At 45.0% G+C, this 18,222-nt stretch overlaps 1 protein-coding gene across 1 annotated transcript in view; it reads right to left on the reverse strand.

Moving 5' to 3' along the window:
* Positions 1-2,588: 2,588 nt before the first annotated feature.
* Positions 2,589-18,222, reverse strand: part of PVALB (parvalbumin) — a 39,828-nt gene continuing 24,194 nt past the window's right edge. The window contains exons 4-5 of the mRNA XM_042466579.1: positions 12,370-12,479; positions 2,589-2,806 (exon numbers count right to left, since the gene is read on the reverse strand). Of these exons, the coding sequence (XP_042322513.1) occupies positions 2,778-2,806; positions 12,370-12,479 (139 nt within the window). The 3' untranslated portion in view covers positions 2,589-2,777. The remainder of the gene's footprint in view (positions 2,807-12,369; positions 12,480-18,222) is intronic.

The following is an 18,222-nucleotide window of genomic DNA, read 5'->3' on the forward strand; positions in this document are numbered from 1 at the left end:
GAAGATGAACCTGAAGAAAATAACTCCACTTTCTGTTTTTGACAACAGGACTTATTGTATAAACTCATGTATAAGTCTAGAAATTTTAGTCAAAAATTGATCCAAAAATCTGGGTTGACTTATACATGGACAAATATATCAAAAAGGTACCATCTCCTTCACTGAGTAGAGTGGCGAAAGGTGAGAGCTTAGTGCATTCTGAGAACAGCTAAAAGAGGGTTCTGACCCCTTTTACTCTCTCTGCCACACTGCTTCTGACCTTTTTGTATATCTGGGCAGGAAAATGGTGATGGTGGCAGTTCTTTGACATCAAAAGAGCACTGAGAGGAATTGGTATTTGAAGGATTTGGATAAGACATATGTGTATGTTTGTCAGCTTTTCTCAGTCAAATCAGGCAAAGTTATCACATTAAAGTTACTCCTGAGAGTCTGTACAGATCACCCCTAAGGGGCGGCCTGCAGTCACCTTCAGCTGCGCTGGATGGGGGCTGCAGCAACCGCATGCAGTGACCCTGATCTGGCCTTTCCATGGCACAAAAAGGAGTCTCAAAAATGGCTCCTTTTTGCACCCTGCAAAGGGCACAATAGCAGTGGTGCAACAGCTTTAAGGTGCTCCTTTGGTGCTGCATCATGTGGATGCAGTGCCAGAGGAGCATCCGTGTGGAGTGGCACACAGTATCATGGCACCCTGGGGGCAGAGTCAGGGCATGCACCATGTGGATGCCATGCCCCGACTCCGCCCCCAGGCTGGCCTTAATGGCCAGTCTGCACAGGGCCATAGACACCACTTCCTTGCTTTGTCTTCATCCTTTTGACATGTATGCATTTTCTTAGCCCCACCTATGCCTAGCTGTCTCCCTGACACATTGCACAGCCATCGTTTACCATGTTCCTTCCTCATCCACCCATCCTTTAGTGTGAGCACAGTTATGCCTGTTAAAATTTTGTAAGTTCTTTGATATCACTTTCCTTTGCTTCATCCTTTACATCCTTTGTTATATACTATAGGTTTTATCCATGGGTCATATCAAAATCTATAATTTTGACCCCCAAACATGTCCTCAAGTTATACATGGGGTTGACTTACAGTCAAGTATGTATGGTACGCTTTTGGCAGTTGTGTTTAAAGGTATACAATAGTCCACAAAATGTGCAGCAGGGCAAAATACTGGATATGTAGTTGGAAAGCTGATAGGTATATAGTTGGGGGACAGTAGGAGATAGAGACCTATTATGTATTGGAGGCAGAACACTGTAATTTGTAACAACATGGAAAATCCACAACCTTCAAAAATGTACCTTCTTGGAGGACCACTCTCAGAATCCCCAACCAGTGTGGGGTCTGGGAACTGCCATCTGAAAAAACTAGATTTTACAAGCTGCAAAACCCCTTGTTGAAGTTTTACAAGGATTCAAGGATTGTTCTGGACCTACAAATATTTCAGTGTTTGGGATGTACCAACTGCAGAGGTCAGCATCCGCAACTGATGGCTTCCACGTCACAAGGGTGGCAAATATTGTCCAAGTTTTTGTCTAGATTTTAAATGAATTATTGAAGGTGGTGAAACTGTATGGCATCTGGTTTAGTACTGTGGATATCTCCATTAGAGTTAAGACTAAAATATGGGGTGGATTCATACATACTGGAACCAGGAAGCCATGAATCACTTCTGAAAGTCCGATGAAGCAATGGGAATATATAAATAGCTTTGTCAATAAGGTAGTCTAACAAATGAATTATCACTGTATGATAGGTAAAAACTAGTCACTCCTATAAAAAAACTGCCATTATACAGAGTGCTAATAAATGAGAAAAGCATGCTTTGTCTTTCACTTGAATAATGTGGTGTTTGATGGAGCATTTGCACAGCTGCAAAATTTATTTAATCCCCTCCCCTGAGTTTTATTTTGTTCTTATTTTGATTTTTTACACTGCAGAAGAGTAGTAAACTTCCACTAGGATCTAAGAGGCACCTTTGAAATTTGAGAAGCAACCACTGTGTTGGATCAGATCTAAAATGCAAATGCAGCCTGTTGTCAAGGATTAAAAGAACAAAGCAATATTTTCATAAGGCAGGGGCATGAAAATAATTCATCAGCGGCCTCAGCGAAACTATTTATTCTCTAATCATCTGGATTTCTTCAAGATAGTGAAAGATTTTTCAACAATATTTCACCAGAAAAAGTAATGTGAGGTGAGCCATTAAGATAGTTTGCAGCTTCAAATATTTAATCAAAGGACTCGGCTACCAAATGAAGTTGTGTGGTTCTTATCACTAGAGATATGTTGCGTGTGTGAGAGTGTCTGTGCATGCATGTTTCATTTAATCCAGAAGACTTTTAGGACAACAAAATCAGTCTTGCCACAAAGCAGCAAGATGAGATTAAATTATTTACCATTCCCATATTTCTGCTGAAGTAATTTTGCTAAATGTTTCTGTCCTTACAATGCCCTTTGTTGCAGAAAAAGGGGTAACCTAACAGGCCAAAGGAATATACCCCTAACCCCACCCTGGTTTTCCCTTCCTTTCCACCCCCCTTTCAAATCACAATAAAATGGGGCAAATTAAAAAGGCAGAGAGTGGAGCCCAGATTGATGTGACCTTTATTATTTTAACAGTATCTTTCAGCACAATTACAGAGTTGCAGGGCTGCAGAGAACAGAGTTGGAGTATAAAACAACATAAATAAATAGAAGAAGAACCAAGGAGGTCAGCAGAAAACAGTTGGAATCAGGCGGTGAAGGGTGAACAAAGGGTTTGGATTGGTCGACGCCTTTATGATTCAGCCACCATGGTTGTGAATTCTGGAAGAGAGACAGAGATGAGAATAAAAAGGAGGAATGGAAGAAGAGGGGGGAAGGAATGTAGCAGCACCTTTAAGAGTAACCGGATTTTATTTTAGCATGCACTCATTTTAGCATGAGCTTTCATGGGTATAAATTTACTTCTTCAGATGCACTACAGAGTAATATTAAAGCCTCAGGTATAAAGCATATTTATACAGTTGTGGGAGTGGAATAGCAAGTTGTGAATATTTCCGTAAATCCATAAATCCTAAGCTGTAATAAACTGATACAGGAATTGCAGTCCAAAAACATTGACATGGCCCCAGTTGCCCACCCCTGCACTAGAGAAGTCAATACTTTATGGCTGACACCTCAGAGACTGTTTTTAAAAATTAGTAAGAGAATAGTTGCTATCCTGGGACAACCCAATTTAGGTAGGCAATCTTACACGCACTCCCGAAAGTTTTGCACTACAAATCCTATACAATCCAGCCTGTGGTCAAAGATTGTGAATTGTTTAGTCTAAATATCTGTTGGACACAAGATTGTTTAACTCTGCTTCAGACCATTCCCACTTTGTTGCATTGTATTATCTGATGTCCCATCCAACAGCTAAAAACAACCATGTTCAAATCTTGACATGATACTTTGCTGACAGTGGTTTTGTTACATGGCATAGCACACCAGACACTTTCAAAAACTGAGTGTAAAGAGAAGAGGGAAGAGGGTCGGGTTGAGCGGGCGAGAGGGGAGCTTCAGGACCCAGGGGAGAGGGAAGACAGGCTGGGAAAGGAGGAAGAACAGCTGGAATCGAGAGAGGAATCAGAGACCCCACCTTGGGGGGCGGGGAGGGACGGCTGGAGGTTTAATAAGGAGGAAGGGAGAGGCGCAAGGGGGGGCGGAGATTTGGCGGAAGATTCGGGCGCGGGGAGAGGAACGGAGAAGGGAAAGCTGAGGAATACACCCTTTCAGAAGGAGAGAAGTCAGTCCGCGAAGGTGGCGCCCCAGGGACCCGAGTTAGAGTGGGGCCAGTCCTTGCAACGCACCCAGCCTGTCCACGGAGAAGGGAAGGGACACGTGCACAGCCCTGGAACCCGGAAATAGGGCAGGAAAGAGAGGGACGAGAGGAGGTGAGGAGAGCTGGTGGCGGTGAGGAACACGAAGACTACTGGGGCCCTGCGTCAGCCCTGGACCTGGAGGAGAGGGAGAATCCTCGGCTGAAGATTATCGCCCAGCTCGGCCTCGTACCCTGTAGACGCTCCTGGCTAAGGAGTCTACCCCAGTGAAGTAACTGGGTGTAGAAGGACTACCTTTTGTTGGCATCCTTTTGTTTTGGTTATTCTGGAAGTTCTCCCGAAGGCACGAAAGTTAATAGAGTTGGTTTCTGTTTCAAGCACATGTGGGACGTAAGCGGTGTCTTTGAGTGGCTACTTGAGAGTAAATGGAGTCACCCCGGGGGTGCCCACGGCGGGCCTTGGAGCTGCCCACACTGGTGGAGAATGGCGGGCACGCCCCTTGGGGCGGGGCTGGACCTGCGGCTCTGGATAACTGGATGATGTGGTTCACTGAGCAACAAAGAGTTATGTTACAGCAAGTATCGCTCATCAGTTGCAAATGGACCAATTGTACGCTGCTCAGCAAGCGGCCCAAACTCGAATGATAGGCCAAATTGCAGAAATGTTACGGGCCCCAAGGGGACGGGCTGCCCCACGCAGGTGCCGGGTCTTGGGCGAGACTAATCCCTGGAAGTTGACAAAAATGGGGCCCCAGGATGACGCGAGGCTTTTATCAACACCTTCGAGCGCATAGCTACAGCAGCCAAGTGGGCCTCGGACCACTGGGCCTTGCTACTCGCCCTTGCCTGACGGGCCCTGCTCAGGAAGCCGTGGATACACTTCCTCCGTCAGATGCTAAAGACTACGAAGGGTCAAAGAAGTGATCCTGCAACTTTAAATATTTCGGAGGACACTTATAGAAGAAGACTAAGGGAGCTACGCTGGGCCCCGGGCTTGCACCACGCACTCTAGGGCAGAAGGTGAAGGCAAATGCCCTTCGTTGGTTAAAGCCTGCTAACGCTCTGCTACTGAGGTGCTGAGCAGATAATGATTGAACAGTATGTAATGGCGCTCCTCACCGCGCGCAACTGGGTTAGATGTCATCGACCCCAAGTTCTGGACGAGGCTATGCTATTAATGGAAGCATTCGCCACGGCGGAAGAGAGCGACTTTAGGCGGGGGTAGGAGGCCAGGGGAAGGCGCCGGGACGAAGGGGATGCGTCCACCCCTGACATCGGGCTAAAAACAAAGGGCCTCGGGGCGGAATCTCATGAAGACAAGAAGGAGTTCGAGGAGGGGAAGGACTAAGTAAACCCGCCTTGTCTCCTGCCTTAGGGAAAGGTGCAAAAGCCTTTGACCTGTTTTTTCCTGCGGCCTGGAGGGCCACATGAGACGAGACTGTCCTAGATGGAATGCTCCTGGGCGATACCTGGGAAGCAGCGCAGGTAGGTGTCAGTGAGAGGGATGCTCAGGTTGTTCTGTTGGTTGGAGGGAAAAGAGTAGGGGCTATGGTGGATTCGGGTTGTAGCCATACCCTGATACGAGAGAACCCCACAGGGCAGGAGGGCCGGAGAGTGAGTGTAAGATGTGTGCATGGAGATATAAGGAGTATAACAGTGGTACCAGTGGAAATCGAAGTAAAGGGGCAGGTGCTAAAAAGGGAAGTGGGGGTCGTGCCCACCCTGAAGTGGCCAGTCCGTTGGGGAGAGACGGCGGATGGCGGGGCTTGCTAAGGAGGAAGTATTACAAGCAAACCCGGCGGTGGTGAGAACAGGTGGGAACTGACAGGCATCCGAAGGGGACAGGTAGCCCAGTGGCAACAAGAAGATGTAACATTACGCGAAGCCTTAGGAACGCGGTGCCCTTAGACCAAGCGGAGGAAAGAGGGAAGGGCCCATCTTCATAGAAAAAACGATTGCTTTATAGGCGGCCCCTAGAGTAACGAGGACCGGGGTCCAGACCAATTGGTAATTCCTTTGGCTTTAAGGAGGGAGGTGTTAGGTTGGGGCATGAGGGGCCCTTGGGAGGACATTTAGCCACAGATAAAACTTTAGCCCGGATAACCCAGCGTTTCTTTTGGCCAGGGGTATATGCCGATGTACGACGGTTCTGTCTCTCATGCCTGAGTGCCAATTGCATCAGGGAAGGCCGCCACTGGGGGGCAAGCTAATTCCTATGCCGTGTAGTGGACGAACCTTTTTCTAGAATAGCTATGGATAGGGTAGGGCCTTTGGCCCCTTCGGCAGCAGGGCATCGTTACATTCTAGTGGTGGTTGATTGTGCCACCAGATACCCAGAAGCTGTAGCATTGCGTTCTAGTGCATGCCAACCGAGTAGCCCAAGAACTACTGTTAGTTTTTCACGGGTAGGATTCCCAAGGGAGATCCTTACGGATCAAGGAACTAACTTGTAAGTAAAGCGATGGGTAAAATGTGGGAATTATTAGGGAAAACCCTAACGGCGTCAGTGTACCACCCACAGGCCAAGGGATGGGGGAACGTTTAACAGGACCCAAAGTCAATGCTAAAGAAGTTTGCGGAATCCCATCCTCGACAGGGCACCAGTTGTAGGAGCCCCTATATTTGCTTTCCGAGAAGTGCCTCAGGACTCCCTGGGATTTTCGCCGTTTGAGTTAGTTATGGGCGGCACCCAAGGGGGGTGTTGGATTTAGTAAAGGAGGAAGGAGAACAGGAAGGACTACAGGATGCCAGCGTTGACTCAAGTTTTACAAATGAGAAAACATCCGCAAGGGATTCAAGAGATAGCCAGGGAAAATCTGAAGGAAGCTCAACAAACTCAAAAAGAAACTTTGATAGGAGAGAGTTCGGGAAAGAAAATTCATAGCAGGACAGAGAGTTCTAGTTTTTTTACCGGCTCCTACTAATAAATGGTTTGCCCAATGGCAGGGCCTTTTGAGGTGGTACGCCAGGTGGGACCAGTAGATTATGAAATCCAGTTGGGGGCCCCAGAGCACGAAGCAAATATTCATGTCAATCTCCTTAAGGCATGGAGAGAAAAGAGAGGCCTTGTGGGCTGAGGAGGCAGAGGAGGAAGGTTCAGAGCCACGAGGATCTAGGTGCCGGGTGGGAGGACGCTGTGCTCATCAGGAGTTACCCGTGATGACTCCCTGAGCCCACAACAACAACAGCAGGTGAGAGAATTACAGATGCATATAATAATGTATTTCTTCGGTTCCAGGACGGACGGGAATTATTAAACATCGCATATTACCAAACAAGGGGAAATAGTAAGGGTACCTCTTACCTTGGCCCTGGCGGTTGCAGGAAGTAATTAATGGAGAAGTAGAGAAAATGTTACAGTTAGGAGTGATTGAGAAGTCCAGGAGCCATGGAGAAGCTTACCGGTTCTGGTTCCCAAACCAGATGGGACGGTACGGTTTGGTATTGATTTAGGAAATTGAATGCAGATCGCAATTTGAGTGCCTATCCCATGCCGGGAGCAAAGGAGTTATTAGAGAGATTAGGGCAGGCTAAATTTTTGTCACCCTAGATCTCACCAAGGTTATTGGCAAATTGATTACCGTGAGGAGGATGGGAGAAGACAGCTTTTTGCCCACTGGGTGTGTACCATTTCGTACGAATGCCATTTGGTTTACATGGGGCGGCAGCCACTTTCCAAAGGCTTATGGATCAGGTACTCAGGCAATTATCACACTGTGCAGCGCTTAATTGACGACATTATTTTATTAGTGCGTCATGGGAGGAACATTTGAGTCATTTAAACAAAGTGTTGTCGCGGCTTGCGGAGGGCGGGTTTAACAGAAACCCGGGAAAATGTGCAATAGCTTGTGCTGAAGAAAGTATTTTAGGACATTGGGTAGGTGGGGACGGATCAAGCCCTTGGATGACAAAGAGGTAAGAACAGAATAGGATTAGGCCGGAAACGAAAAGCAGGTTCGGCAATTTTGGGATTAGCCGTTATTACCGGAGGTTCACCCTAATTTTGCTGGCCTAGTGGCGCCGCTGACTGATCTGACAAAAAAATCCTGCCCTAGGAGGGTCCGGTGGGGGCCAAGGGAGGATAGGCTTTGTGCAGCTTAAAAAAGCCTTGCAGTTACCCAGTGTTGCGAACCCCAGACTTCTGCAAACCTTTTATTGTTTATACGGACGCCTCGGAACGGGGCTTGGGGGCTGTGTTAGCCCAGGAGGCAGAGGACGGGGAACATCCCATTCTCTATCTAAGCGCGTAAACTGTCTCCGGCGAAACAAAATATGCGCGATAGAAAGAGAAGCTTTGGCGCTAAATGGGCCATAGAGTCTCTCAAGTATTATCTTTGGGGGGCTCCGTTTGACATGGTCACGGATCATGCCTTTAACAGTGGCTATTATCTAGAAGGAGGCTAATCCGTGATTGATGGCGGTGGTATTTGGCGCTACAGCCGTTGCTTTCCAAATATTCCTCGGGAAGGTTCAAACACCGCTAACGCCGATTTCTTCTCCCGACAGGGCCGTGGATGCTTGATCGGCCCGTCAACCCCTTGACAGGGGTCATGTAAAGAGAAAGGGAAGAGGGGACTTCAGACCCAGGGGAGAGGGAAGACAGGCTGGGAAAGGAGGAAGAACAGCTGAATCGAGAGAGGAATCAGAGACCCCACCTGGGGGGGGGCGGGGAGGGACGGCTGGAGGTTTAATAAGAGGAAGGGAGAGGCGCAAGGGGGGCGGAGATTTGGCGGAAGATTCGTGCGGGGAGAGGAACGGAAAGGAAAGCTGAGGAATACACCCTTTCAGAAGGAGAGAAGTCAGTCCGCGAAGGTGGGCCCCAGGGACCCGAGTTAGAGTGGGCCAGTCCTTGCAACGCCCCCAGCCTGTCCACGGAGAAGGGAAGGGACACGTGCACAGCCCTGGAACCCGGAAATAGGGCAGGAAAGAGGGAGCGAGAGGAGGTGAGGAGAGCTGGTGGGCGGGAGGGAACACCGAAGACTACTGGGCCCCCGCGTCAGCCCTGGACCTGGAGGAGAGGGAGAATCCTCGCTGAAGATTATCGCCACAGCTCGGCCTCGTACCTGTAGACGCTTCCTGGCAAGGAGTCTACCCCAGTGAAGTAACGGGGTGTAAAGGACTACCTTTTGTTGGCATCCTTTTGTTTTGGTTATCTTGGAAGTTCTCCCGAAGGCACGAAAGTTAATAAAGTTTGGTTTCTGTTTCAAGCATCATTTGGGACTGTAAGCGTGTCTTGAGTGGCTACTTGAGAGTAAATGGAGTCTACCCCACCGGGGGTGCCCACGGCGGGCCTTGGAGCCACGCCCACACTGAGTATCACAGTTCTGAAAGACTGGAATATTAGAAGAAAGAGTAAAGTGGATGGCTTCTTCACTGCTTTGGGATCTTTGCCATCTACAAGTTCTTTCTCAAGCAACGTATCGCTCATGATCAGGATGGAAGTTCTGTCAGTGTAATATAAGAGAGCCAACAACAAGAGAGCATAAGATTGGGAGAGCCAGCAAGCTGTATTGTTTTGACTGTTGGACTATGACTCTGGGATACTGCGATTCAAATCTGTACTTAGCCATGGAAACCTACTGCGTGACTTTAGGCAAATCACATGCTCTCAGCCTCATAGAAAGGCAATGGCAAACCCCCTCTGAAAAAATCTTGCCAGGAAAACCATATGATAGGCTCTCCTTAGAGTCACCATAAATCAGTAATGACTTGAAGGCACACAAGAACAGCTACAATTGGTGAGATGCAGATTCCAGTCCCTGCTGAGCCATAAGACTGAATGACTTTGAGCCAGTCACTTTCCCTCATCTAATCTACCTCACAGGGTTATTGTGATTATGTACAGCACCTTGATAACTTGATATCTTTCTGTCTAAGCATGGTGTAATGCAGGGATGTACAGAGGGTACATCAGCCAATTCTCTACCTCACCAAGACCCACTGCAAATTGTACAAGGCTTGAGGATGACCCAAAATATATACTCCAAAGTGGCTGGAAAACCACTTACAGTTTCATTTTGAGGTTTGGTGGGGACCTGCACCTTGTTTTAATGAAAAACTTTAATGGAAAACTCCTGGAAGTTTATAGGAAATCACTTATTAACACAAAATAATTTTTGGTGGGGGGCAGGATTGGAAGGTAGGATTGGGATATGAAGGCCCATATTTCTTTTATGTGGGGGGTGGTCCGGAATGGATCCCCCGTGTAAAAGAAGGGCGCACTGTATAGTGTCTAGATCAGGGGAAATAATAGTTCCACTCTACTAGAAAAGAGATTCCACTTAAACATTAGGAAGAACCTTTTGATGGTAAGAGCTAAATATGCTGCCTTAGGGTGTGGTGGAGTTTTCTTCTTTGGTTGGGAGTGCTTTGACTGTATTTTACTGCTTGGGAGGGGATAGTCTGGATGGCCCTTGTGATCTCTTCCAACTGTGATTCTATGATTCTATAACTGAGACTTTTAGAAAATTCAGTATAATCCAGATATGCATAAAAGCAAACATTTGAAAGAATAAGCCTCCATTAGCCCTGTGTAATACCTCATGTGTACATAGAAATCCAATGGAAATGTGGGTGGGTGTTGTTAAAAATGACATTCGTTTCTTGTTCAAGAAACATCTGTACTGAGTTTACTGGATTTAGTTTCTGGAGCAATTTTCACAGGAAAGCTTTGCATGAGACTTTAGCATTTTTAAATTTTCAGATCTTTGGCATCTGATTGTCAAAGCAATTTGAGAAGTGTTACAAATATTGATTGCCAACAGAAGTATTTGATATGGACACTTATTACTACTTTTTAGATTAGATTAGTTTAGATTGTACACCTTTGGCAAGGCTGTTTGTTTTATTTTTGTACACCATGAAGATTTGATGGTGCTATATACATAAATAATTCTGCCATTTGCTTTTCTCATTTTCTCATTGCACTGTAAATCTAGAGGCCATCTAGACTTATTTCTATTGACTTGCTTAATATATCTTTTGAAGGGCATCTTTGATGGATGTCTGCCCTCTTCTTGGACTAGTTTCAGTCTCTCTATGCTTTGAAAAGATGCTAAATCAATTCATGACATGTATCCCTTGTCCCCATGGCCAAAAGCACAACTGAAGTGCTGGCTCTAGGACAAATGCCAGCAACTTCTGTTCCTGGCATGCCAACATGGACTACATTCTTGAATGAAAGGGAGGCAAGCTTCATGAAAGAGGGTGGTTACTGGACAAGAATAATACCTCTGGTTGAAAGGATGTAGGCTCAAAGGAAAGGTTGTTCCAGAGATTCAGTCTTTTCTAAAGATGGGTCATTCTGCTGTCTCTTTGCACTGAAACTACCTGTTTCACTCATATCCAATGAGATGATGGACCAGAATGACTTGTCTCTAATCTGATGAAGCTGATGCTGAGATATACAATAGGCATCCTCCTCTGGGATGAGATGCCTGGATCTGAGAAAAGCCATTGTACCCTTGTTTGGCTAATGACTTTTTAAAATATTTATTTTCTGTACTGTGGCCAAAGATCTCAATTGACATTAAATCACTATGAAAGCATCAAATCCCATCTGATCATGGAAATTAAGTAGGGTCAGGCCTTGTTAGTACCTAGAAAGGGAACCATCAAGGAATACCAGGTACTGCAGGTTAAAATTTCAGAGGAAGACAATGCCAAACAATCTTGAGTATTCCTTGCCTAAGACAACCCTGTGAAATTCATAGGGTCACCACAAGTCAATAGGTGATTTAAAGCCACCAGGGATATAATTCTTCACTAAGTTTCTTTCTGGAGGAATTAACAAGTAATTTTAACAATTTTCTTCCCACTGAAAATTACACTGGTTTTGAAGCCTATTCGTAAACCAGGACTTATGCAACACAAAATTCACACATACTTGCTTTGCACAGAAAACAGCATTATGTGCAAACAAACAAACCAAGAAACACCAGTGGCTGGAATCATGTATCAGATAACTGAGTATATTTATGTATGTTTAATAATAAATGAGTATATTTAATGAGTATATCAGGTGAAACAGTATTTTGGCCAATATGTTTACACAGAAATATTATTTTCTATACAGAAAAGGCTATATCTGCAGAAATCATGCTGTTTTCTATATATTAAAAAATCAACCATGTGTGAATTTTGTGCAGAATAAGGCTATATTACAAAATAAATGGTGCAAGGAACAGTTTTTTATGTGCAGGAAATAATATTTCTTTGTAGAAAATTATTCTTTTCTGTGCAGAAAATGCTTTTTCATGTGCAGAAGTTACTGTTTCCTATGCAATACAACCACATGCGAATTTGTGCAGACTAAGTTCCGAACTGCAAAGCTTCTCATCCATCAAGAACTCTTCAAGGATTTTTCAACAGTTTTTTCCACCCCCTGAAGACCCTTACACACACACACACACACACACACACACACACAATCTTCTATAGCTTCTAATGTGTGCCAATATGCATTTAGGGAAACATCCAATTTGAATGCATTGTCAAGCTTTCTATGGAATTCTTTCAATGTAAGTTCTTTGAGCCACGTTTGAACTCTCCAGGGCAGAACACTCACCATCAACACCAATTTTGCCATCCCCATCTTTATCTCCCGCAGCCAAGAATGCCTTAGTTTCTTTATCAGAGAGGTCCCTGCCATCAGGAGTAAAGCCTTTCAATACGAACCTATGAAGACAGAGATAGGGGGACTGGTTGAGGTGGTTTTATATACTGTAGCTATACATATACATAATTTGAATTTATACAGTACTTTTCCTTCAATGTAGTTTACAAGAGAATTAAAACATTATAAAACATGATACCATTAAGCTTTTAAAAATAAAAAATTAAATAATCACATCAAAAGCACTCGCTATTGTGGTGTCGTAGTGGTTAGACTGAGTGTCAGATTTGGTAAATCAAGATTCCGGTCCCCACTGTGCCATGAAATTTGCCAAATGACCTGGGGCCACTCAGTCTCATCTTGCCCTAATTCAGGTTGAGAGATGTGCATGTGTTCTTGAATTCATTTGAAAGGAAGATAGGATATGTTGTTGTTGTATACCTTCAAGTTGGGGTGGGTGGGTTTATAGTTCTCAGAATCTTCTAAACAGTATAGACATTGGCTTTACTGGCTGAGGGATTCTGGGGATTGTAATCCCAACAAGTAGCATGTCCAAATCTAGGAGTAGTTTATATCTCGGACAATGTGATTCCTTAGATATTCCAGGCCCAATTTGCAAAGCCTAAGGACAAAGTGGTAAACTAGCAGAGCATTCAAAGGACCAGTGTCTCATGTTCCCAGAAGCTATTATTCAATGAAAACAGAATTTTCCAGATTGTCTTCAAGGTGGGCTAATCAAAAATCCATTACAGTAGCCAAGCTGAGTCATTTACTGCAGCATGCACAACAGAGGGTAATGTCCAGGAAAACGCTGAGATTATGGATCAGCTACAAGTGATGGATGACCAGAGCTGGATCCAAAGTTACTACAAAGGGGCAACTCGATCTTTCAGGAAGGGGGATATGACCTTAGCCAGAGGCAGCATTTCCTTTAAAGTTTAACATGGGGGAAGTAAATTGCCATATTTGTGGACAGTTTGGGATGCTTGTGACTGGTTTGGGGGCAAAAAAAAAAATATCCCAAAATTTATGTTAAAAATATAAAAGGGAGGTCAAGGGCTTCAGGAGCCAGTATTTTGGGCTCCGAGGGCCACATGCAGCATGTCAGGTGCATTTGCCTACCTCTGCCCTAAATCCTTGTCAACAGGACCATCACCATCCACCAGCATAGGGACCCTGGAACTTGTTTTAAGGTGGGCAGGCAGGTCATTGAGAGCCAGTGTGGTTTAGTGGTTTGCACTGGGCTACAGCTCTGGAGAACACGGTTCCAAACCCTGCTCAGCCACAGAAACCCACTGGGTGACCTTTAGCAAAACTCACACTCTCATCCTTGTAGGAAGACAAAGGCAAGCCTCCCTCTGAAGAAATGTTGCCAAGAAAACCCTATGATAGGTTTGTCTTAGAGTCACCAAAAGATGCAAATGACTTGAAGGCATACAACAAGAAAAGACAGGTTATTATGAATTTTGTGTAATTACAGTACAAACCAGTAAAAAACATAGGATACAGTGGACAACAACAACAAAAACAACTATAATAACATAACTATCAGCTTAAGACAATGACAAAATAGTAAATGAAATATTGTAAAATTGTTTAAAGCATAAAAGTAATATGTCAAGAAATAGAGTGAATGCAAGAGTGAATATTAACTGACTGAAAAGATGGCTAAAAGAGACAGTGTGGTGTAGTGGTTTGAGTGCTGGTCTAGGACTGTGAGAGATCATGGCTTGAATCCCCATTGAGTCATGGAAACCTTGGGCAAGTCACTCTCTTTAAGCTTCAGAGAAAGACAATGGCAACCTCACCTCTGAATAAATCCTGCTAAGAAAACCATGTAACAGTGTCACCATAATTAGGAATGACTTGAGGGCACACAACAACAGCAGCGATGGCTATAAATGAGAATACTTCTCATTGGTAGGTTCTCAGCCAACTCAACTACACATGAGTCTTGGTGGTACTGATCCATGGTGCCTGGTTATTTCAGTAGAGGCTCCTTCACACACGCACACACAGATACACACAGAGAGACCAGTCTAGCCTTGTGACGGTTCATACCCCTCTCCCACATTCTGGCATCCATGCATCTCCATTTTGCCTCAACTGAAATTCAGTTTATTCATTCTTATCCAGCCCACTGCTGAATTCAGGCACTGCAAGCTAGGATGTAAAGGAACAATTGGTTCTTGTTCTTTCTGGTGAGGGTGACCTTCTTAATGTCACCAAAAGAGTGAAAATTGTCACATGAAGCTACTTCAGGTAGGAGAGAGTCTCACTAGGGAAAGCTCAATTTCCGATGCTTCAGCAGTTATTTCAAGCCATGTTACAGATTCCTTCCAGCCGTTGCTCTCTTTTGAGAATTCTTTCTCTTTTTAAATGTTTTTGTTCTGTGCTCAATCCATGCACATATGGAGGGGAAAACAAAGAAAGAACTGTAGGACTTGTTCCTTGAATCCAGACCCCTTCCTTGAATTTTATTTTTGTCCTTTTAAAAAACAAATAAATACAGCCAGTATTCAGCCCAATGGCTTGATAAGAGGAACACTCTGTGGTTATTTGTATTTTTCTGATATTTCCATGGCCGAGTAGGGATTTGAACCCTGCTCTCCAGAGTTGTAATCCAGTGCTCAAACCACTACATTATGCTGTTTTATGTTCAAGATTAAAAAAGGAGTGAATTTAGATTTTCAGAATCCAAAGCCCCCTCACCTCTTCATTTGCAGAAAGGGAAAAGAACCTTGCTAGTCCTGGAGGTGACATATTTAACATTAACACACACACACCCTGCATGTATGTTTCAGTGATTTAAGCCGGGTTGAGATCTAGCAATTTCTCCTCCCCAGTTTCCTCCCCATACTACTTCCACCAGATTTCCCCCCTACCCATCAATTAATTTTACACTTTCTGGCACTAGTCCCTTCACATGATCCCAAGAGTGACAGGAAGGTTCAGGGAAAAACCACTTCTGGTTCTAAAAAAATGGATTCTCTCCATCAATAAGAGAGGACACACCTTGTTCAGAGAAGTGTCACTGCTCCTGAAAGGCATCACACAGCAGCAATTCTTACTTCTAAGTCAAGAAAAAAATAGATGGTGTATAGGAGGAACTTGGGGGTGTAAAAAAGACCGTAGGGCTGTCTGTGACCCACGAGCCACATTAATTCATAGCTATTTATTGCAGAAGTTTTGGCCTATAGTGCCTAGAAGAATGCCAGCCAGCATGACCTAAAGCTGTGGCAGCAAGTACCAGGCAGACCTCCTTCTCCATCCATGGACCACTGCCTCCATGAAGAGGGAGAGCCATACATCCTGTGAACCTTATAGTACTCTCCCAGGGATCATAGGATTGAAGACTAAACCATTTGAACAACATTCAGTTCTAATTTCAGGAAAATACAAATAACCACAGAATGTTCATCTTACTGAGCTATTAAGTTGAATACTGCCTGCACGCGCGCGCACACACACACACACACACTCTCTCTCTCTCTCTCAAGGAAGGATTCAAAAACCGAGCCCTGCAGCTCTTCTTTTCTGGCTATTGTTTTTTTTTTTAAAGTAATATTTTCAAATGCTGTGAACATATTACTACTTCATCAGGATGTAATTCTTCACCAATATTCTTGAAAGAAGCAATGGCCTCATTCCCACTTGTACCTTTAGAACTGATTCCTGAACCAATTCCTGAAACTAGTTCAGCAAAAATCATGGTTCCCACTGTGTTTGCTCCAGTTTCAGGAATCGTTTCAGGAATCGGGAAGGGAATGAGGTGATGGGGGCAGCTGCAATGGCCCTTCCTTTCACTGCTTTCTCCTGGCCCTGACATTCCTGGCCCAGCCTCCTTGCCAGTTTCCCTGTGGCCTCCTTCCATTCCTTGTGGCTGGGGAATCCAGGATAGTAGGTCATAGAGAATTTGGGGAAGCCTTGCAACTTCCTTCTCATTCCCCAGCTTCTCTGTGACCTCCTTCCTGGCTTCCCTGGCCACGGGGAATGGAAAGAGGTTGCATGAAAACGGGTAAGGAGGCTGGGCTGGGGACATCAGGGCCAGGAGAAGCCAGTGATGGGCCGGGTCATTGGAGCTCTCCCCCCCTGTCAGGAGCAAAGGCTGGGCTGGGGGCAGAGAGGCCAGGGAAGCCGGGCTGCCAGGGTGGATTAAAATCTGCCCTTGTTCCCACTTAGGCTGAATCAATTTATTTCTAAATAAATCAATTCAGCCCAAAAAACCACCCCATTTTATCAGCATCTTTTTGAGGTGGGTTAAATGGGCAAAAACCATGGCTCCCCTTTCCAAATCGCTTCAGCGATTCAAATTAAGTGGGAACCATGGTAGTTTAAACCAGATCGTATCGAATCACGATCCAGTTTAAACCACAGTGGGAATAAGGCCAATTTTAGCCATTCTCTTTCAGCTCTGAGAAAGTTTTTGAAAATTGCAAAAAAAATTTTTTTTGTAAGATTATTAAGGCCAAGACGTATTTGGGGCAAAGTTCACATGTCCCCCCCGCTGAAAAAAATATTTTCTTTGCCAAAAAGTGTGAATTCTGTGCGGTATAAGTTCTGAACTGTAAAAATTCTTGTCAGTCCAAGTTTCTTCTCATCAGGGATTCGTGGCAAGCAAGAAAGATTGTTTCTGACCATTTAAAATATAAAAATTCCTTCCAGCTCTGCTACTGGAGTCTGAGGCCTCATTCCCACTTACTAGATAATTCAGTGTCTAATCTGAATTGATAAATCAGTTCAGCAGCAGAGCTGGTTCACACTATGTTTGAGCCAATTCATCAATTCGGATCAGAAACACAGGACATGGAAGAAGAGAAGGAGTAAGAGGAAGAAGGTAGGAAGAGGATGGAAGCAGGGCCAGCTGCAGGGAAAAAGCTACCCACTGCATGCCAATTCCCTCTTCCTTCCTTCCTCTTCCTACCTTCCTCCTCTTCCTCCTTCTCCTCCTCCATGCCCCCTCACCATGTGCCGATTCCCTCCTCCTCCACCACCACCACCTCCTCCTCCTCCATGCCCCCCTTCCTCCTTCCTTCCTCTCCCTACCTTCCGCCTCCTCCTTTTCCCTTTGGCCATGGCCTTCTCCCATCACTTGCCTCTCCATTCCCAACCAGCTGTAAGGAGAACATTTTTCTGTCTACAGCACCCAGAATCTCCCTTGTGGCAGGGGGGCATGGAGGAGGAGACAAAGGCTGTGGACGGAGAGGCAAGGTTGTATACGGAGGGAGAATGCTGGGATGGAGGGAGAAGGCCGTGGATGGAGGGAGAAGGCTGGGGAAAGAAGAAATAAGGAAGTGGCAGCAGCAGCCATGGTCATTGCAGCTGATAGCTGTCACAGGGAGCGGATTCGAATCTGCATGGTTCCCATTTGGGCTGAATCGATTTATTTCAAAATAAATCAATTCAGCCCAAAAGAAACAGAAAAAACAGCATCTTTTTGACATGGGTTAAATGGGTTAAAAGCATGCCCCCCCTTTCCAGTGTTTAAGAGGGTTTAAGAACCCTCCTTCCGACCACCATCTTGAGGGGGAGAGAGGCAAGCCAGCAACAAGAGGCCTCACCTGGAAAGACAGAGAGCCCTCCTTCTGACCACCATCTTGATGTGCGGGACTTTCCCCCTTCCCTACTGTCATTCCTTTCTCCTTTTGTGTCTTGTTTTTTTTTAGATTGTAAGCTTGAGGGCAGGGAAATGGCTAATTCACACATTGTAAGCCGCTCTGATAGCCTTGGCTGAATAGTTGGGTATAAATATTATTATTATTATTATTATTATTATTATTATTATTATTATTATTATTATTATTA

Source organism: Sceloporus undulatus, chromosome 5 (assembly GCF_019175285.1).
Source record: "Sceloporus undulatus isolate JIND9_A2432 ecotype Alabama chromosome 5, SceUnd_v1.1, whole genome shotgun sequence".
Lineage (NCBI taxonomy): Eukaryota > Metazoa > Chordata > Lepidosauria > Squamata > Phrynosomatidae > Sceloporus > Sceloporus undulatus.